The 23,714-nt window shown below is 38.3% G+C and overlaps 1 protein-coding gene across 1 annotated transcript; it reads right to left on the bottom strand.

Moving 5' to 3' along the window:
- Positions 1-2,227: 2,227 nt before the first annotated feature.
- LOC140144135 (craniofacial development protein 2-like) lies at positions 2,228-4,310 on the bottom strand. Its single transcript, XM_072165971.1, has 3 exons — positions 3,666-4,310; positions 2,274-3,146; positions 2,228-2,236 (listed from the first exon to the last, which is right to left on the bottom strand). The coding sequence occupies exons 1-3, from the start codon at positions 4,308-4,310 to the stop codon at positions 2,228-2,230; spliced, it is 1,527 nt and encodes a 508-aa protein (XP_072022072.1).
- Positions 4,311-23,714: the final 19,404 nt, after the last annotated feature.

The raw sequence follows: 23,714 nt of genomic DNA, 5'->3' as shown, positions 1-23,714 counted from the left end.
TTGTCTGCGTACTACATGTACAAGCTACATGTTACAAGAAACTGTATTCATCATGTGGCCTACAATTTACAAACACAAATCATTCCAACCACGACCATCACCAAACACACAGCATAAAAACATATGAACCAGTTTTAGCGTCTGTTAGTTACGTGCGTTCATTACTTTTTACATTACAATTTTATTTTCCTCGATTTTATTTTAACCAACTACATTGATTTTTTGGTAATGACGTTTTTTTTAAACATTTGTTGTTTGCAATAAAACTATCGACCTATGTCGGATTGCCGATTAAAAAAGGTTACATCAGAGAGAAAAATAACATTGCTTTTCAGTCTTACGTTGACATCTACAGTACAGAATTTACCATCATCGTCAAAAAACCACAAAAGGCACATTCTATCATTATCGTATTTTTCAGGGCTTATTTATACGAGCCCTTAAATAAAATGATGATGATGATGATGATGATGATGATGGTGTGAGCCGTCGTATCCGACAGATCTCCTTTCTCTCAAAGCTGGTTGAGGGTTCGATGTTTTCTGCGGTGGCTGACCAATCCTGCGCGGGAACGGCAGTGTCGTTGACAGTCAGGGCAGACATAATCAGTATTGCTTGGTGGAATTTGGCTTTGTGTAGCATGGCGGGCTGAGCGGGCTTCCTGGAGCATCTTGATACGTCGCTGCTCGAATTTGCTAACACCAGCACGACAAGCAGATCGCCACTCTGGACGGGTGAGAGCCTGACTCTCCCAATATGCAGTAGGTATGTCACAAGCTTTCAGACTGGATTTAAGGACATCTTTGAATCTCTTGTGTTGACCTCCTCGTGAACGCTGACCATTGACTAGCTCGCCATAAAACAGGGCCTTTGGTATTATGCTATCATCCATGCGAACAAGATGTCCAGCCCACTGGGGTTGACCTTTGATGAGGATTGCCTCGATACCTTCCGATTCACAGCGTTCAAGTACTGAGGTGTTTGGTACTTTGTCCTTCCATGAGATACCACAGATTTTACGAAGGCACCTTAGATGGAATTGGTCAAGTTTCCTCACATGCCGGCGATACCAGGTCCAAGAGACACTTCCATAAAGGAGGGTGGATAGCACAACTGTTCTATATACACCGAGCTTAGTACTGAGTCGGATGCCATGATCAGACCAGAGTCTGTGCTGCAACCGTCCGAAACTGGCACTTGCTTTGCTAATTCGTGAAGTGATCTCGTCATCAATGCAGGCATTCTGTGAGAGGAAGCCACCTAGATAGCAGAACTTCTGCACAACCTTCAGTTGATCGTCGCCGATCTTGATGACTGGGTCTATAGGTGGGCTGCCTGGCTTTGGCTGGAACATCACTTCTGTTTTCTTAATGCTTATGGTAAGACCATAGCGTGTGGCTGCTCCAGCAAAGTCGTTGAGAATGCTCTGTAGATTCTCTTCGGTATAGGCAATCAGGGCGCAATCATCAGCAAATAGTAGCTCACGCAGAAGTGATAGAGACACCTTTGTCTTGGCTTTCAGGCGTTGAAGGTTGAAGATTCCACCATCGCTTCTAAACCTGATCATGACTCCTTCGTTACAGTCCTTGAAGACATCTTGAAGCATTGCAGAGAAGATGATGCTAAACAATAAAGGGGCCATAACACATCCCTGCTTGGTACCATTTGACACTGGAAATGCTTCCGATGTTGTCCCTAGGTCAGATATGCGGGCCATCATGCCATCATGAAATGAGCAGATTATCTTAACTACTCTTGGTGGGCATCCTATCTTCAGTAGTAACCTCCACAGGCCTTCACGACTGACAGAGTCGAAGGCTTTGGTGAGATCAACAAACACCATATACAGGTCTAGATTGTGTTCCCTGCATTTCTCCTGGACTTGTCTAGCTGCAAATAGCATGTCTGTTGTGCCTCTGCCTGCTCTAAAGCCACATTGACTCTCTGGAAAGGTGCTATCAAGATGGGTAGTAAGACGATTGATGATCACTCTGGCGAAGATCTTACCAGCAATGCTTAACAGCGATATACCACGATGGTTGTCACAAATGCGTCTATCCCCTTTGTTCTTGTAGAGGTGTATTATCAGAGCATCCTTGAAATCCTGTGGAACCTCACCTTCTGCCCAGAGTTCTTTGAAGAGCCGCGTTAGCTCAGACACAAGCTTATCTCCACCAAATTTGTAAACTTCTGGGAGCTTTGCCACTAGAAAGCTGTTTGATCGCCTTTACTGTTTCTTCAACAGTAGGTGGTTGGTCGAGCTCTTCAATTACTGGGCTTTCTGGTATTTCTGCAATTGCCTCCTCAGAGATTGTTGACTGGCGGTTGAGCAGCTGGTTGAAGTGCTGAGCCCATCTCTCTGTGATGAGTGACGGTTCCTTGATCACAGTATGTCCATCAAAGTCAAGTAGTGGGCTGGTTCCTCTGGAAGAAGGTCCATAGACCGCCTTGAGCTCGCTAAAGAATTTCTTGATATTCTTTGTGTCAGCAGCTTCCTGTAATTCATGTGTCCTGTCACGCCACCAGTTGTCCTTCATCTCACGTAGCTTCGCTTGAGCCTTTTGCTTCACATGGTTGTAGCGATCTTTCCTTGCCTGAGAGTCTTCGTTGTTGGCATACTCGATGTGAAGAGAGTGCAGTTCATCAAGCAGAGCGTTCACCGAGACATCATTTTCATCAAACCAGTCTTTATGCTTCTTCTTTACATAACCCAGGGAGTCAGCTGATGCCTGATAAATTTTCTTGCGGAGCTCTTCCCAGTGGCTAGCTGCATCACTGTACTCGGTGTCTACGAGGTCTACGAGGGCAGATGCAATGTTGTCCCTGAGAGTGGCTTGTGCCTCACTGGTTGCAAGCTTGGTAACATTTAATTTCTTGGTTCGTTGGACACGTTGATGCTGTCGGCTCAGTTCGAAGCGGATGGACACTTTGCTTTTCAGGAGGGCATGGTCCGAGTGACACGTTGATGCTTTGGCTGCACGAGTAAGTTTGACATCATGCCAGTCTCTCTGCCTAATGATGATGAAGTCAATTTGGTGCCAGTGACCAGAGCGTGGATGTCGCCAAGTTGTCTTGAAGCTGTCTTTCTGGGTGTACAGTGTGTTGGTAATGACCAACTGCTTCTCAGCACACAAGGTCAGCAAACACTATGAAATTTTGTCAATGAAAAAAGCACTGAAAAGCAAACCTCAACACTGAAATGACCAGAACAAAAGAAAGTCAACTCTGAAATTGTGTTTCAGAAGTATTTCAGTGTATTTTCAGTATTTTGATACTTGCTATAATGAGCAATGATTCAGAGGATAAATTTACATAACAATAGCACTGGCCAGCTCATTTCAGTGTGATTAAATCAATTTCAGTGGGATTAAAGAATCACCACTGCCACGGTTGTGAACAATTTCATTGTGATTTACCAAGAGGTCAATTCTTTTCAGTAGATTTTCAGTGTGATTTGCCCCAGGTTCAAGTTTTCAGAGATATTTCAGTGAAAATGAGCATTATTCTCATTTGCATAACTGCATAACAAAGGGTTTGTTTTCAGTGTGATTTTTCACACTGAATTTCTTTTCAGCATGTTTTCAGAGTTGAGGTAAATATCAGTGTGATTTTCATTGTCAAAATTTCATAGTGAAAAGGGTGCCATTTGAATTTTCCTTTCCAACTCCATGATGACCAAGGACTTTCTGCCATGCTGCATGATCTGATCCAACACGAGCATTGAAGTCACCAAGTAGAAACAACTTGTCAGAACGTGGTACTGATTGAATGATATGGTCCAGCTCCTCATAGAATTCTTCCTTGGCCTGGTCTGAGTATGCCATTGTTGGGGCATAAGCGCTGATGAAGGTAACGAAGCCACTATTCACTTTCAGCCGCATGATAGCAAGTCTGTCACTAATACCCTGTGGGAGCTTGTCAAGGAGTTTAAGATGTTGGTTCCGTATGGCGAACCCAACTCCTGATTGTCTGGCTTCACTGGCTGGCTTGCCACTCCAAAAGAATGTATAGCCACATCCATGTTCTTCAAGTTGTGAAGTGTCTGGGAGACGAGTTTCAGAGAGCGCTGCTATATCAATGTTATAACGCTTCAGTGCTTTTGCTACTACAGCTGTTCTGCGTTCAAGGTTGTTTGGGTTGTCCTGAAGGGTCCGGACATTCCATGCTGCAATATTGATATTTGTCTTTCCTTTACGTTGTTTACGTTTGATTCTAATTCTTGCTCTACCGCTAAATTGGATAATCAGCTCGCCACGGTGAACGAGCAGATTACAAGTGGAATGAGCTTTTTTTAGGAATCCTTTTATCATCCCCTCCCCTTCCGGGGAAAGCAGTGCTGTCCCGTGGGCTGGGCTGCTTTGTCACTCGGGCAGGATACAAGATGAGTCGTCCTGGGTATGACTTTAAACTGCATCCGGGTAGAGCGGGGAGGCTGTGCATGGGGGTTAGTAAGTCCCAGCTAACGTCTACAAAAAGTGCACAATAGCTAATAGTGCACAATAGCTAATAGAATATAAAATAAAATATTAATACACTAAATAATAAAAAAGCGACATTTTCCGTGTGCAATATGTTCGTTTCTCCCCCTTATAAAATCACAGTATTCATAATGTGTTTAAAACACAATGTATTTAAGGCTATTCGCTATTTTTATTTTTTTTAATTAGCAGGGATGTCACTTAATTATGGGTTAATATATGCTTATCACTTGTACAGGTACAGGTGAATAAAAATGGAAAAAAAAAAAACAACATTTCAGTAGGAGTGCATTATTTTGAAAACTTTCTCGAGCAACAAGTGATACGCATTATTAACCTATTTCACACAAGAGAAAAAATCCTGTGGTTTTTGTTATTTTTATAACAAATGTGTCACTAAAAATGATGGAAAATGCAAGCAAATATATATGCATCAACTCGCAAGAAAAAATGAACGCGTCCGAAAGCACTGCGCGTACTACGCGGAGTGTGCGCCCGTGCAATTATATAATATTTATGCACCGCTAGTAATTTACTAACGTTAACTCTAAATGGTCCTCACTATTTAGGAGTGTATAAAAACATTATTTTAAGTCTCATTGGTGGTTTTAAAATCATGGCCACTAATGACACAATGGCACTTATTCTCGTCTAGGCTTTTCCATACACGTTGGACTCTATATCTAAGTTGTGATCCCGGTTGTTACATGGTCGGTCTGTCTTCTCCACAACAAAGGCAAAATGCCGGGAGAATTTTAAAGCTTGTATGCCTTTATGTTATTCAAATCAGGTAACCCTAAAAGCAATAACAGATGGCACTCTTATTCTAGTGATGACGTGCTCAGGGTAAGCCGGACATTAGGGCAGAACACACTTTTGCACAACATTCTTCCAAAGAAGCTGAACATGCCACTATTATTAGGTATATCACCTCAAAAATAATCGCAGCAGAAACGCGTTATTTAATGTTCCTACATTATTAAGCTTTATTAAAGCATCAAAATCAAAAAACAGAATTGAAATCGGTCAATGCATTGTGATGTAATGTCAATTTAAAGATGCTCGTAGATGGAATGAAATCCTGCCACAAATGGCTGTAATGACAAAATTGGCACATTTCGAGATTTTGAAGGTTTGTTTGGACGCTTGCTTGGAAAAACAGCGTTAATTTAAATAGCACATGTTAAATGCCTATCTTTCCTGACTTCGTTACAGAAAACAAAATTTAAAAATCCATCATTGAATAATTATAATAAATTAATCAAATATACTATTTTAGCCATTTCGGCCAATCTGCAGACAAATTAAATCTCAAAAAATGACTAAGTCAGCTTATTAATATGCAAAATTGATGCCAATAGAAAACCGTACATGATATAAAGGTGCGGGTTTTTTTGCACACATATGTATACAAAGTTCTTTCAATTGTTGACAAAAAATACACAAAAAGTAATTAATTATGCAAATTAGGTAATTACAGCTAATTATGTATTAATATTATTATGCAAATTAGGCATGAGTAATTTTGGGTTTTTTTTTCAATATTTAATGAACGTCTGTTCATTCATCATAAATCTTTTAAGTATGATCCTGTTATGAGGTTGAATAAATGAACTGAAGTTAATTATTTAAAAACAATACAAAAAAATTAAAAGTTTGACATTTTGACGGTGTCTGGAATATAATTTTCATTTTTACTGTAAACATGGTATGTGTCACCATTACTCAAAGCCAAGTCCGAAAAGTAAAAATTAAAATTCAGTTGCAATGAGACTTTAAATTAACATTTTGTCATCTGGATTAACATGGGAGGATAATCGGTAAAATGAACAGCAATTTTACTGTACCGCGTATACAAAAATAGTATGGCCTTGGACACACACAATGGCTTAGAGCTATTGTGGTTTGGAAAATTACTCCCTAAAAAAACATTGATTATTTTGCTTCAACTGGTTTTAGGAAAGTGTTTCATTTGTTGTCGACGGAATTAATTTACATGCTAAGAAAGATTAGTATTTCAGCTAAATGGTGGTAGTTCCTTTACTTCAGTAGGCCTATATTTACTGATTTATGAGCGATCTTCAAAAATCCATAAAAACAGGCAGTAGTTTTTAAACAAAACAATTTTTAATTTTGGGGGACCCGATGGTAGCCTCGGGAAGGCTTCACACACCATATATTAAAAATTCAAACAATTTGGATAAATGAAGCATATGAAGAAATTCATTTATCGACATGGATGTTTTCTAAAATTGGCCAAATTTGAAGCGCGCCCTTTTCAATTCACTGTTATGCTTGCATGCACAGTGTAGCAGAATTATTGTGCAGCCACTGTGACATACCTACTATTATAAAGTTTTAGAACATTAAACATTAAAAAAAAACAAAAAAAAAAAACATGAAAGCCAACAGAACCGTGTCTATTTTTGAAAAAAACAGACACAAATAAATAAACGGATCGGACGAGTTCAATCTTATAAATATTTGTGTTTTTACTGTTTGGATATTTCCAGGACGATCGACACCCAGTAAAGCTTGTGCACAACCAAGACACAGATAAAAGTAGTATTCGCCTGGACTCCAACCACACTCATTTCCTGCTGGTTGACGATGGATCCATCAAGTTAGGTGCGAATGATAAGCTACGAAGCAGGTTTGAGAAGGAGCTATCAGAAGGTACGACTATTTAGCCAGTATTGTAAATTCTGTACGTACGAAAGGAACGTGCGGAAAAGCTCATACGTGCTTGCAAAAAAACATGTACTTGCTCATGCTTAGTCGCAACAACCATTTGTATGCACACAAGCTAGCATAACGCGCTAGTTGCAAGCACAAATGGTCAATTGTTTGAATTGGTCGGGGTTATCATAATATTGAAACCATACATAGTTTGAACATTATTTGGAAGGACGATTGTATAAAAAGTAAAACAGTCTCGACAATACATGTTCGCGGTCAATAAAACGGATATGTCTATATATTAATTGATGTATCGTCAACATACAGTGCTGCAGGAGCACTGTAACTTAGTTGCTTTGTAGGTGTTACGGTAGTATTGGCGATAACATAATTATATATATACAAAAACAGTCATTTATTACGCTGAAAGACCACAAACCGAACTTTAACAATAATCCATCATGCCCCCTCATCAACCTTTGCAAATCCGAAATCTGGAAAATTAGTAAACAGACACTCGAGAGAATCAATGCAAAAATCATCAAATCCACAAATCTCAATCAATGGAAGAATACTGATGAAGTATAACGCTGGTATAATAATGTAAATGATAAACACAGAAGTTCATTTATCGCCTTCGATGTGTGTGAATTTTATCCGTAAATCACTGAGGAATTACTTAACAAAGCTTTTACCTTCGCATCCAAGTATGATAATATCTCATAGGATGAAAAGCATACCATTCTTCATGCAAAAAAGTCCACGCTATACAACAAAGAAACCCCATGATGTAAGCCCCAAAACCCAAACTTTGATGTAACCATGGAAAGTTTTGATGGTGCTGAAACGTATGAGTTGATCTGTCTATTCCTTCTATCCCAGTTGCAACACCTCGGCATAAACGTCGGTTTATACAGGGACGACGGGCTAGCAATCTGCCATAAAACATCACCTAGACAAATTGAACTGACCATAAAAGAGATATGCCGGATATTCGCAAATAATAATTTGAGCATCACCATGGAAGAGAACAAAAAATCAGTGGACTTCCTTGATGTTACTTTGAATTTGACAACTGGATCATACAAACCATAATATGAAGCCAAATAACACACCGTTATATGTCCACAAAGACTCAAACCACCCACCATCAATCATAAACAATATACCAGAAAGTATAAACAAAAGACTCTCAAATATCTCTTCAAATGAAGCGACTTTCAAGGAATCATCACCCCCGTATCATGAAGCTCTATACAAAAGCGGGTATACCCATAATCTCAAATACACCCTCGGAAACATCAGGAACAACACACAAGATCACGGCGACGTAATATAACTTGGTTTAACCCCCCTATAGCGACAACGTAGCTACCAATATCGGAAATAAATTCTTTAACCTCTTGGATACATGCTTTCCCCGGGACACCAACTACATAAACTTCTAAACAGGAATACCATAAAACTAAGTTACAGCTGCATGCCCAACATTCAAAACATAATATCTGCTCATAATAAATATATACTTTCAAACTGTGAAATCAAACAAACTGGCAAAAATAGTAAAGATGATGGTTGCAATTGCAGAGCTAATCGGCAGTGCCCACTAGATGGCAAATGCCTCACCACTGGCGTGATTTACCAAGCTATGGTCACCCGTCATGGCAACATGAATGAGGAAACTTATGTCACATGTCCAACTTCAAACTTGAAAAGCACAGGAATGCCACAACATTAAGTGAATATGTATGGAAACTAAAGGACCAACATGTACAACAGTCTGTCAAGTGGAAAATCATAAGCAAAGCAAAGCCTTACTTAACATCTAGTAAATTATGTCGGCTTTGTTTAGAAGAAAAGTACTTCATTATTCATAAACCATTTGAACAAACGGAATGAACTTACAAGAAGGATGATCCGCGGTAAGCACTCTAGCACCAAAAGCATCGTTTGCAATGGATTTAGGTGCAACTTGTGAATAGGCTTTCCTTTCATTCAAAGGGTCACCATGGCAACAAACTTTGGGTTATTAGGCTATTAAGACAAATGAGGCATCAAAATTTGCAAAACAAAACTGGGTTTCCTATTGCCATTTCCGTTGTCAATTTTGATGTATATATTTTGAGTAATTTTTGGTAGATGTTTACATGTCTTATATCATTAATAATACTGCAGCATCGGTTGAGCCATTTAGTGACTCAAATTACAGGTCAAAAGCGTTATTGATGAAGTGGTAAGTTGATGCCTTGGGAATTTGAAATGTGTGTATCTTGGTTGAACTTTATCGTGCTGTTGAAGGGCGGCAAAATGCACCTTTGCTCCACCCCGAATAGAAGCGGCATGGGTACGCCACTGCCTTTACCGGATGCTGGAAAGTGTTATTGTTTGGTATAATGTAAGCAGGAATGTGGTGTGTTATATGCCAATGTATTGGGGATGATTATATTTAAAGTAGGGGGGTTAAGATGTTATTTTTTTAAATACGTTCGTTCTGTGCGTATTTTTAAGGTTTTGATTGTTTTAAAAATTTCTGAACTCTTTAAGGATACTTTCGTTTATTCATTTTTTCCATTACCGGATTCAAATATATATGCATGAAATAAAAGGTTATTGCATACCTAATAAATTTTTGGCAGCAGTAATATGTAATTTACTACCCAGCAAACACAAAGCGTTTTCAAATATTGTACAATACTTTTTAGACAACATTTTTTAAATGTTGTTGTAGGGTTTTTTTCAAATTAAACATTTTAAAAAACGTTTTCATGACCTTAAGAACCCAAAATGTAAATGTTATTACAACGTTTTGACCAATCCAAAACACGTTCAAACCCTTTAAAACATTTTTGTGTATGCGTTGTACGTGCTATTAAAGTTAGCTCAATCGATAAGGCGTTCGACTATGGTGCGAGAGGTTGCGGGTTCGAACCATGGCGGCGTCAAGTACGCTCTCGTAGAAAAATTGAGTTAGCTTGAAATTTACCTGGACAAGAAACTTACTGCTAATTGTCTTGTTATAACCCGTACGAAACTCGGGGAGCTGATCCTGGTTGTGAAGGTTATTTGTGGAATGTCTAGGGTGTGCGCTCTTTTAGCAGCAAAAGTCCCTGAATTGTTGTTAAATGGTTTATGGAATGATATGGGCCATAGTGGTCAGCGACAACCTGTAAAGTGTGCTGAGGCTTGTGGATCAACGTCTAGGCGTTGTGCCTGTGATCGGCGCACTATTCACACTGCGTTTTTTTTTTTCTCTTTTTTTTTTATTCAACCGACATTTTTTACAGCCACAGCCATGGGTGCCCGACATTATGCAGCTTACATTTGGCTTAAAATATGCCTGAATGTCTTCAATTTTTCTTCGTTAACGATAAAGCTATGACAAAACTTTGGATTGGTTAGCGTATGGTATAAAAAAACACGTTGAAAGCGAATCCGATGGAAATGTTCACAGAAAGGAAAACGAATGATAGACTCGATAGTTATGTTAAAGAAATAATCAATACGACTTTACTAGTTTATTGTTTCTAGTACTGAAAGAAGGATATCGTTTGCGGAAAGAATCTTATGTTGAAGTTAATTTCAACAATATGATTGTTTGAATTATTTATTTATCCATTTTTATATTTTTAATTAAGGTTTGGCTACATCTTGTGTTTTTCTTTTAGATGTACTTATGCTGCATGTTGTTATTAAGGGTGATATCAACACCATCAGCAAAGCCCACGCAGCTGTGGAAAATGACATACCAATCGTCGTAATCGATGGTTCTGGTGGCGCCGCAGATGTGCTGGCGTTTGCTCGTGGGAATGCCCGATCGGTTACATCAGATGTCAAGCAGAATGATCGTGATCTAGGCAGAAAGTAAGTCCACATTTTCTGACGACAAAAACAATAGTTCGTAGGCATAAAAATTGTTTGTTTGACTCAATCATAACTTGTTCACTCCTCTATTGGTACACAGATATCAGTCTGGTATCTCGCTAAATATTTAAATTGATCCAGACCCAAAAACTTCTCGATCTTGATTTAAAAGGAATATTTCTCGATCAACTTCTCAATCCCCCCCTCTCTCTCTCTCTCTCTCTCTCTATCTCTCTCTCTCTCTCTCTCTCTCTCTCTCTCTCTCTCTCTCTCTCTCTCTCTCTCTCTCTCTCTCTCTCTCTTGTTGTCATGACACCTACTTATTCATTTACCTTCATTAAAATTGCTTGATTCGTATTGGTGTGACCTTGTCATTATTGAAAATGGACGAAACCTGGATGTGTATAATGTATAGGGCCTCATAACACATGGATGCTTTATTGCCATCTTCAAGCCGTACTGTGTAATATATTGAAGAAATCGTTCATTCTTATGAAATACTACAACTTTGGCACATATGTAGAGCTAAAACCGCTGAATAATTCTTGATTTAGAATTAAGTGATTTTTTTCTTCAATTTACTTCTTGCAATTCTGCCACACTCTTAGCACATTTTGTAACATCAAACCCAGAATTTCAGTGGGAGCCTGGTGCGATACAATTTTCTATTTTCCGCATTCAAGTGCTCTTCTTTGAGAGCACCTATATAGCTGGAATTACATTTCTACAACTTTTATATTAAACGCCAAGGGGTTCATTACCTTTCTAATATTAGCAACCTCAGTCATACCTGTGTATTTCCATTATATCATGCACTGATTGATCTGGGGATTCTCAGCATGTTCCAGGGAGTACCCTTAAATGTCATTGTGAACAAACCTTTGCATGAAATACTCAATTTTGAGGGATGCACTGTATCGAATGAAGATGTTTGTTTGAGCGTTTCCCTTATTATATCACAACATAATCCACACCACATACATTTAGGTGCATACAGGTTTCCTGGAATAAATAATAAAGATTAACTACGCTGCTTTCCGGAGAGTAACACTAAAGTGCATGCTTTTTTCTTCAATTCTCTGCAGCACAACTCTTAAGGTGGACAACAAAACACAACGAAAAATTTGCGAAATGTTGAAAAAGTTGAAGAAGGAATGTGACGTTAAACAAGTGTGCAGAGAAATAGAAGAGTGCCTACGAAAACCTCACCTACTCAACGTTTATACGAAAAAAGAGACCGAGCTTGATATATCTAGTTTCATTACCAATGCACTTATTGAAGGTTTGTCCTTAAAATATAGCGTCTTGTATATATACAGAGTTTCCAAGAATGATCTATATGTTTAAAACAAATGTTAAAAATATATAATCAACAGTGTATCTATGGCAAACATATTAACTATTTATTCAGTTACGTTCAATGAAATAGCTTGATTCGTTTTGGCATGACATTGCTATTATGGATACAAGGGACGAAAACCGGATGTGTGTAATTTGTAGCACAAAAGTCTCATCGTATACTGATTATGTATTACCATATTCCAGCCGTACTGTGTAAAGCGTTGGAGATATTATACATTCTTCTATTGGAAATACACCACGTTTAGCACAGATGTGGAGATTAAAACGCTAAAATTCTTGATATGGTATTAGGTAATAATTTTCAATATGAATTAAGATATTTCGGTTGAAAAAAAACGTACTTTTTATGTGATATTTACCACATTTTTTACCCAACTATATCATTGTTACAGAGGATATAACTTTGCCAAGCAAACCTTGCTGCAAATTTAATTTACCCTGATGTACATAGCAAAAAGGTGTATACTTAATGGAGTAAGAAACTGTGCACGTTTTTACCCCAAATTTAGTAAACTGTAAAAAATTCATGTGGTAAAACCTTTGCCTAAGTATTACCCATCGAAATGTATTATTTGTTCGGCTTCGTCGATTAATACACGGAACTTGGGCTGATATTACGCGGAAAGCGGGTAAACATCGGCCAATGAGGTCAATCCTGAGGTTCACGCGTTGCAAGGTGACACATCGTATCCCAGTTTTTGCAGGTATGTATCTAAAATAACCTGAAAAAAAGATGTAGTAAATATACTTTACGTTCACTATAGTGTATTTCAAAAGCTAGACCACAACGTCAAAACATAAAATGAAACGTCTTGACTTAAGCTTACACACATGACATGGATGCATAGATGATTATTCATGGTGACGTGACATGCACAGCAAATTATGGAACTAATGCAACGCACGTGTTTTCATTTTATTTGGTCACGTATACACTATATTGGACGTAAAGTATACTTACTACATCTTTCCAGGTTAATTTTAGATACACGGTTCGGTTGAGTAACTGTCTTTGAAAGACAAGGAGGTCTCAAACAAAATGTGCCAAATCTGACATTGTCTGCACCATTTACACCAGTATATGAGTAAGGAATATCCCACTCTTTCATTAAAACAATCGCCACTTGCCTAAATTCAGTAACGAGTAGAGAGCCCACATGCGTTCACAACAGCATTGTATCTCCTTCTCATGCGTCTTATTAACCACACGCTCCTGAGGGATGTCATTCCACTCTTCAAGCAAGATCTGTCTTAAACCAGACAAGGTGGTTTGAACTGTCACTCTAGTTCACACAGGCCGACTAAGTTGGTCCCAGAGATGTTCTATAGGATTTAAGATCGGGTTATTGGCTGCACACTCTATTCGTTGAATTCCTTCTTGTGCAGGAAGTCATTAACAACTCTTATCCGGAGGGGTCGAGTGTTATCATTCTGTAGAGCAGCGTTCGGTCCAAGGTTTTCCAGAAGGCAGCGACTCTCTAGTCCTAAAACTCCCTAGTCCAAAGGTTCCTTATTCCAAAGGTTCTCTAGTCCGAACATGTAATTTACCATTTGCTAGTCCGAATTCTGAAAAAAAAAAAGTTTGCTAGTCCGAATATCGGGTGATCTAGTCCGAGGGTTCGCTAGTCCGAATAATAAATAAGGTTCTCTAGTCCGAATATAGAATACGGATCGCTAACCCTAACCCTAACCCTAAACCTAACTCTAAACCCTAACACTAACCCTAAAACTGAACCCTAACTCTAACCATAACCATAACCATAACCATAACCATAACCATAACCATAACCATAACCCTTACTCTAACCTTTATTCTATATTCGGAATAGAGAACTAAATTTGGTTTTCGGACTAGCGACCCTTTGGACTAAAGAACCTTCGGACTAGCGACCCTGGAGAGAAGTCTCGTTAAAGAAATGGGACTGCGACTGGCTGAAGGATGTCATCTCGATATTTGATTGCATTTAGATTTTCATTGACTACTTGGCATTGACATCTCCGCGGGAAACTCCAAAAGTTGCCGCAGCTTGATTCACTGGAGGTATGCTAGCCTTCAAGCTGACCAATAGCTCGAGCCTTATCCAGATCTGATAATCGGACAATGGTTAATTATAACTTTCCTGTAAATGACCATTATGAAGAAGTGACCAGCAAGAGACATTGACTTGCGTTGATCCATTTGATTCACCTGTAGATCTGTTGCTCCCATCCTAGCATTGTTCATTCAAAATGACATCCTGCAAACAACTTTTCATTCATTCTTTTATTCATGCATTAACCGGCTGATTAACCCACTATTTCATTCATTCAAATTAATGAGATGAACGTATATAATGGTCAGTTTGGTACATTTTTTAGACATCTCTGTCTTTCAAAGAAAGTTACTCAGACGTGGAATAGGTTATCGTCACAAATGAGACAGGAGACAACAATATGTTTACTGATATGAAACAATATGGAGATATATTTCAAAAAATTCTGATATACAGCCGTTATTTAAAATTTCCAAACTTTTTTGAGAAGTTTACTTTCTTGACAAATGAATCTCTGTCGGAATTTTAAATGATGAAACTCGCACAGCTCAATAATTATCTTCATAACATGATATATAATAACAGGATACAATAAAAACATGATACAATAACAATACCCGCATAACTTTTTTGAATAACTTGTTTTGTCAAAACTTATAATTTACAATAATATACCAATAGCAATGCTATTCATCCCTAACTAACCTTTTTTCGGTATAGATCATTTATTATTATGAACGCTAGTCACTCGTTATATCCTTAATTAGGCACATGGAACCGAGTGAATTCGCTGTTGAAATGAGCAAAATTTATAGTTACACCTTTTCACTTTAGAATTAGTTTTCTCGGCCAAATAAAAAGCGATAATATTCCTTTTTTCAATAAATGTCTGAAAAAACAAACAATGATGGTTGATACTGTATCTTTTTCTTCAAATCCTTGTGTTATTTTTAGACGTGAAATTTAGTCATGTAGTGTAAGATTTGCGACTTTGACAAGCTTTAACTTGGTTGGTCTGTGAGCTTTAAAAGGAGGATGATTGAAACGATTGGTAGCGGATCAAATGTTGTACAACATTGTTTATAGATGACACACACAATTTGAAAAAAAAAACACGGCGTTTCAAAATCAAGGGTTTTTTTTTTGGCTTTCTGATTGAAAATCGCCTTAAAAAACAGACATCAAAATCAAGGGTCTTTCAGAGGTGTATTTTGGTCAAATATATGGGGTCTTTCGGAGCTGCGAGATTAAAAAAGTATACTATAGGTACATTCCCGCGACCGATTTCGGGTATAACACGTACCCCGAAGTTTTAAATCATCACGTGAGCTGAACAACATAATTATTTCAAGTTTCTGGGATATCTTTTCCATCGACGGTTTTTAGCCAAAATCGAATGAAAGCGAGCTAGCAAACAGAAAAATTTTGGTCTCTGAAATGATTAAATGTGGACAATATTTCAATAATTGTGCACACAACCAAGTGAATTTTCATTTGAGACATCTCATATTTGTAAGGCATGTCTACAATCTACTCTTGAAGTCTGAAAAAAAAGAGACTAAAGAGTATTTACTTGACAAGTACTGACGTTATTCCATTTTAAGATATGACTGAGCGTCAAGCCATTACCATTTCATCTGCCCTCATGTCAAATGAGATGATAAGTATGCATTGGTTGCTTACACAGGTAGCAGTGGCGGGAAATGTGACCAATTGAGTAACTTCCTCAAAGGTGACAAAAGAGATGCTCTAATGACAGATGCCCTAGTAAAGAATTATGTGGTGTGCGTACGATACTTTCTTGAAGGTGGACTGGATCTTAAGAAATTCCTTACCAATAAGAAGCTCTCTTACCTCTACAATAAGGTAAATATCAAAACATTAGTCCGGAATCCACCTTTAATGTAATATACAGCATCTCTTCCTTTACCTTTGTACAGGAGCCAACCAGTGTTAATTTTGTAGCAGCGTATACGCGAACACAAGATAACGGAAGCGCTAAGCAGACGCGACGGGCGCGAGTTGTTAAACGGTGGTAAACATAGGTGAGACATGATTAAATCCCTTTCAACAACGAAAACAAGTTAAAGGTCGTCAGATTCACATTATTATTTCATGGAAAACATGTCAGTTTAGTTATTATCACTCAACAAGCGGATCGATGATTTTTCTGTTGATATCAGCAAATAAAATTACAGTAGAATAAAACTGCATTTTTTAAGTTTCAGGCATGAAGAATTTTACTTCGTTTGACGCCTAATGACCTTCTTGACTTCTTGACATGTTCCCGTTATATCGAATATTCTTTTTACCACGTTTAAGCCCAATCGGGTATACTTAAAAGTTTGACCCTATTATGGCTCTTGATATCGAGTGACCTCTGTTTGATATAGACAATTACTTTCACCAAGTTTAAGCCCAATCGGGCGAAGTTTACAATGTTGACCTTTGACTTCAGATGACCATTAAAACACCACCCCGTCAATATGCCTTAAAATGTGACCCAGTGATGACCTTGGACCTCGGATGACCTCGATTTTTATGTTTTACATGTTCATCTTATATCAAAGATACCACCCACCAAGTTTGAGCCCTATTGGGCAAAGTTTAAAATGTTTACATTTGACCTTTGCCCATTAAAACCACGCCGGCGCCCGGTACAAATCTATATCCGAAATATCGGATCGATGCGTCGATGTGGAAACACAGAAGCACTTCGATCATTATTTATATTATTAGTATATATAGAGATTTAGTACCACTCAGTAAGCCAAAAACATTGTGACAAAAAAATAGCGTTTGTTATTTAGCAATTATTTTCATTATTCCAGAAAGTGCCACCCAGCTAATTAAATGTATATATCTCTACTCTGTGAGTGATGTGTCTGTGAAAAGAAGTTACACAGTATATGATCAAAACATTATTTCACATTCCTAAATAAAAATATAAACAATTCCTTTCTTCCAAGGATGATTTTATTGCTTTATTTGTTTTACATACATACATACATACAACGGCATTTATATAGCGCAATTTCAAAGAAATGATCATTGCACTTTACAGAAAAACTTCCCCTACTACTAAAGACTACAAGTAAACAAAAATATGCAAAATAAACAACATAAAATTAGCAATGGTTAAAAAGATGGGTTTTCAGGCTACGTTTGAAAGTAGTAACTGTGGGAGATGACCTAATGGATGAAGGAAGATTGTTCCAGATTCTGGGTCCAAAGACACTGAACGATCCATCGCATATCAGTCTGTTTGTCTTAGGAATTATAAGGCGCGTAAGATCTTGATTAGAACGAAGACCTTCCCTAGTTGGAACACGGATGGTCAGACAATCAGAGAGGTAGGGTGGTGCCAGATCGTTCAATGTCTTGTAAATGTAAAGTAGCACTTTGAAGCAAATTCTCTTGCCTATTGGAAGCCAGTGTAATGAATTTAAAAGAGGTGAAGATGAACTATGTTATCTAAGTAAATTATTAATCGTTTGAAATGTAGTTGTATTTGCATTTCCTAGCATTTCCCGAGAGTATTTCCCAATCTTTCCACCCGATACACACATATGCACACGTAACACATTGTGTCCATACGGGTCGTATGGGCACGGTAAATGCCGTGCTGGGATGGATATACTGTATTACAGCATACGTAAGGGCACGTTGTACCCCGTTGTTAAAATACGTAGTACGTATTTTAAATTTGTAACATAATTAATTAATAACCCTTACCTTAACCCTAACCCTAACCCTAAACCCCTAACACTAAACCCTAACCCTAAACCCTAACCCTAAACCCTAACCCTAACCCTAACCCTGAACCCTAACCCTAACCCTAACCCTAACCCTAACCCTAACCCTAACCCTAACCCTAACCCTAATCCCTAACCATAACCCTAAACCCTAACCCTAACCCTAACCATATCCCTCATTTCTTTTACTTTTTACCCCATAATGTCCCTCATTCTTCAAGCCCTGCCCTCTTTCGGGGGCTAATTTATAGTTTAAGCTTGTTGGATATCAATATTTCGCCGTTAGCACTTCTTTGTAGCCCTGCGGGGAAACTAGATGGATATCCACATTTCGTGGTTAGTGGTTCTTTTTAACGTCCCGTAGCCACCCCTAGCCAGCCCCATACCTCACTTCGATTTTTAATTAATAAAAATAATACGTATTAAAGTGATTTTTATCCAACAGAGGGCGCTATCACTGTAATACATAAAATCCATCCCAGAACGGCATTCACCGTGCCCATATGACACGTATGGACACAATGTGTTACGTGTACATATGTGTATACTGGGTGATCTTTCACTTCAGTCAAAATCCCCTGAGTCAAAATGGGTACATACCAGTATTTATCATGTTTACCGACCTGGTATTTACCGCCCATCATTTTTTTTTTCTAATCCTAATAGTAATGTTGAGTGATAATAAGTATAGGATCTTTAAATGACCAAAGTGAAATATAAAATTTTCTTAGAAGTTGCTTCATGAATCTTTGAACATTTTACTGACGTTTCATCACTACACTATCAGACTGGCAACTCATCACCACAGACTGTTTCTATTTGTTGGAAGCAGGGACCGCCGTAGAGGGCGTGATGAATATTTTCACCATATGTTTTGATGTGATCATTTATTAATGAACATAACATTTATATATACTGCGCCAAAGAAAGTATCCTTACACTTCGAAAAATAATCACAAGTCCAAAACTGAACCATGTCGGAATAAAGTTATTATTTTAATAGATGCACTATCTAATCCAAAGTATTATGACACCACATTGAATCCAATGTGACCTCAAGAAGTAAGGCTACAAGCAATTGAATAGACGAAGGTCCAGTTTTAAAAGTGACGAACTTGCCAATACAAGGCGCAAAACGATTCGAACAAGCGCAACAAAGAGAAAACACAGTGTCTTCAATGAAGCTTTATTTAAAGCAGTTTTTATTTGAGTTTTCACTTCTCTGTATTTTTCATAACTTTCATTTTATTTGTCAGTAACTTTAATTAAATATGTGCCCAAAGTGCTTTTTTCCGGGGGGGGGGGTGCCCCTACAATGGGGGTCCAAATTACTAAAAATGTATTCTAAGGCCAATGGTGGTAATTTTGGTGTCTAAATATATGTTAATGGACATGAGAAAGTCATTTAGGCAGTTTACGAAATCCAAAATGGCTTCCTTATGTTCCAAAATTCAAAATGGCGGCCAAAATGGTGAATTTTAGCCAAACTTATTTGAACGGCTTTTTCAGGCCGATGGTGGTGATTTGAGTTTCTATGAATATGTCTGTGGACATGAAAAAGTTATTTACATAGTTTATCAAAATCCAAAATGGCTGCCTTATACAAAAAACAATTCAAAATGACCGCCAAAATGCCGAAAATTATTATAACTTATTTGAACGGCGCTCTCGGCCCGATGGTCGTGATTTGGGTGTAGGTATATGTTTGCGGACATGAAACAGTCATTTATATTGCTTATAAAATACAAAATGGCTGCCGTATGTCCAAAAATTCAAAATGGCGGTCAAAATGTCGAATATTAGTCTATATCACTAACTAACTACTGAGCCATATTTTGTAACACGGACTACAAAGGGGAGGGGTGTTGCAACCCCGCCCCCTTAATTTTCAATTACAAACGTCATATGTCGTTATATTTGGAAACCAAAGTATAGCTATAGGTCTACTCTCTCCCGTGATTCCAAAAAAGGCCACATTCCTCACAGTCATGATATCGCTATGACGTAATAATGTGAGCACACCCTTGTTAAATTGGGAAATTTTGGCTTTCTACAAAAGTATAGGCAAAATAGATTCGGCCAAAAAAATCTACGATGTTAAATCTAAAGTGCGATTTTCACCGAATTTTCTCATAAATATAAAAGGAAATGACTATTTCAACCTAATTAGCAAGTAAAAAGTCAATATATCTTGGAATAATTTTACAAGAGTGAAATGAAAATCATTATGGGCCTCACCTCCCCACCCCATGACCATCTTTGATGGTCGGTCCTACCCCCGGGTAAGGTGCTTGGGCAAACATTTTATCACAAAATGAGCGCAATGGATGGATCTACGATTGGCTTAACTCGTTTGGACGTAAATACGCGTGTGTTTTTTTTATGGCGGATGAAAAACCTTTGGAGTGGTACACCCGCCCCCTGCTTAGTTCTAGGGTTTATCACTTTACTTATTGCGTTATAATGATTATCATATGATGTTTCATATTCTGGCCGCCAAGGTCTTCAAGTGCCCAGGTTTAGAGATATAACTAGTTTACATTTTACGGATATGCAACATTTTCAATCGTCTTTTGGACTACCTTTTTAAATCATAATAGATCAATGGACATCAATGTGATCCTTATAGTGTTAGTTAGTATTAAGATTTGGTTAATGACGCCATTTTGAATATTTTGGGCATCTATGTTCCATTTATTATATTGTGACACGGCGACTTTAGATTTAAAACAAAAATTAAGTCCCAAGAGCTGGGGTGTCTATATGATAACTAGATAAAATCAATATAAAATGTGCAATTTTGGCCACCTCTTGATTTATTTTTTTTTTGCATATTGCAGCCATTCTAGATTTCATCAACTATCTAAATGACTTGGTCATGTACACTATAGGGGCCTATAATCAGAAACATATACCTAGACACCAATATCACTATCATCGGCCTAAGAATATGTTTCAAGAAATTTTTACTAAAATTCACTATTTTAGCCCCCATTTTGAATTTTGAACCATAGGGCAACTTGTTTGGATTTTGTAAACTAGCTGAAAGACTTTGTCATGTCCCCAAACATATAACTGGACACCAAAATCACCACCATCGGCCTGAGAATGCCGTTCAAGTGATATAGACTAATATTCGACATTTTGACCGCCATTTTGAATTTTTGGGCATTGGGTAGCCATTTTGGATTTTTTTATAAGCAATATAAATGACTGTTTCATGTCCGCAACCATATACCTCCACCCATATTACGACCATCGGGCCGAATAAGTTCGAATAATTTTCGGCATTTTGGCGGCCATTTTGAATTTTTTTGTATAAGGCAGCCATTTTGGATTTTAATAAACTATGTCAATAACTTTTTCATGTCCACAGACATATTCATAGAAACTCAAATCACCACCATCGGCCTGAAAAAGTCGTTCAAATAAGTTTCGCCATTTTTGGAATTTTGGAACATAAGGAAGCCATTTTGGATTTCGTAAACTGTCTAAATGACGTTTTCTTGTCCATAAACATATATTTAGACACCAAAATCACCACCATTTGCCTTAGAATACATTTTTAGTAATTTTGACCCCCATTGTATGGGCACCCCCGGAAGAAGCACTTTGGGCACAATTTTAATTAAAGTGGACTACGTGAGCGTGTTCTACTCAAAATTGCAGTCTAGAAGCCGTATCAAACATAAAGTGAACACTATTTCCCATCCGCGCTTGAATGAGAGCCCGAATAAAAGGAAAAGAAAAAGGGCAAGGAGCCCTTTTTCATCAAAAATCACCCCGATCATGGGCCAAAATAGTGTAAAAATACGCGCACATTGTCACAATAAAGCAATTCCTGCATTTGTGTAATCATGGTACCCGTACCCATGGGTCCCCGACCATGAGTACGGGTACGGGTACGGGTCCCATGCCACATGTACGGGTCCCAAACCACGGGTACGGGTCCCAGGCCACGGGTACGGGCAGGGGCAAAAATAGTGTCAAATTCAATTGCCCCAATAAACCCTTTTTGGAAGCTGGAAAACATGTACAGTCTCTCTAAAAACTAACATTTCATGTTGCAACTGCTATTTTTTTAGCTGTGCCCTGAATTATTATTTGCCCCACCCCCCCCCCGACCAAGAAAGCTGGCTACGCCCCTGCCCGTACCCGTGGCCTGGGACCCGTACCCGTGGCCTGGGACCCGTACCCGTGGTTTGGGACCCGTACATGTGGCATGGGACCCGTACCCGTACTCATGGTCAGGGACCCATGGGTACGGGTACCATGATTACACAAATGCAGGAAAGTGCGAAAGGAATACTCTCACTTCCCAGTTGCATGTTAACTCCACTCATGAATTCCACTGTGAGTCCTCTGATCATAAATTCATAATTAAAACAAATAGGTTACATCATGGATGGGGTTGGTGGGGAGTAAATGGAAAGCTATAGCAAGTGCCCTCAAATTTATTTTAGCCTGGTCCAGGGCCCTGAAAAAGATAAATCCAGATAAAGATAACAGCTTGTGCACACTGCCACCCCAGCTCTGCTGCCACCCATGACATGTACATGTATATGTCTCATTCACACAATGACTGATCAATACAGAAAAAGACCCAGCAAACTGGGAAAAAACTAGTTTTTTATCATGTTAAAATATCATTATTTTAGCTTTTGCACACATGTAGAACTAATGATAATGTGACATGGTGTGAGATTTTCCGCCAGCCACATGAGCTCGCAGTGAACTCATAGAAGTAAGATGACATGTCTCTTACTTCCGTCATTTTTGTCCATGGTGTACTGTGTGACTTCTTGTGCCAGGCTTGGGCTAATGCATCTGAGTCAAATGAATAGAGAAATTTCGGATTTTATAAGAGATTTAAAGGAGTTTTAAAATATTAATAAAACATGGATATAATTTTTCCAGATGTGCATATTTAATGATAATATTTATAATGATTAAGCTAATGGATAATCTGTTGGATGTGCATTGTGTAGATGTGCATGATCTGAATGTACTTGGAAAATTGACAATTAATTTAATTCCAATTGATATTTAAAGATAAATAATTTTTTCCACATTGTACATGGATCGATTGGACTGAAATCGGACTGGGGTCGACTTTGACCGAGCTGAGCTGAGCCTTTTAATGTTCAATTCCGAGCCGAGTCCGAGTCCAGACTGCTAAATATACTAAAGTAATGTTGAAATTAGTATTGCACAGTCTGAGTATCCATACATGGACATAGTTTTTTTCACTTGCATCCCAAAATATGCCACATTTAGGCTAGATTCACCATGACCACTATTTAATCTCGTTTTGTACTTGTTTAATTCCCGGTAATTTGTTTATTTATAATCATAACCATAATTGGACCCAAATAAGTCCAAATTTCAATACCCGTACCAATGGCCCGTTCCCATACTGGGAGCCGTACCCATACCCGTACTCGAGTCCCAATTTCCATACCCGTACCCATACTCGTCCGTGGCTTCGGACCCGGACCCGTAATCGTACTCATACCCTATTTTGACTTTGGACCCGTACCCGTACT

Source organism: Amphiura filiformis, unplaced genomic scaffold, assembly GCF_039555335.1.
Source record: "Amphiura filiformis unplaced genomic scaffold, Afil_fr2py scaffold_41, whole genome shotgun sequence".
Taxonomy (NCBI): domain Eukaryota; kingdom Metazoa; phylum Echinodermata; class Ophiuroidea; order Amphilepidida; family Amphiuridae; genus Amphiura; species Amphiura filiformis.
This window is presented reverse-complemented; position numbering and strand designations above follow the sequence as displayed.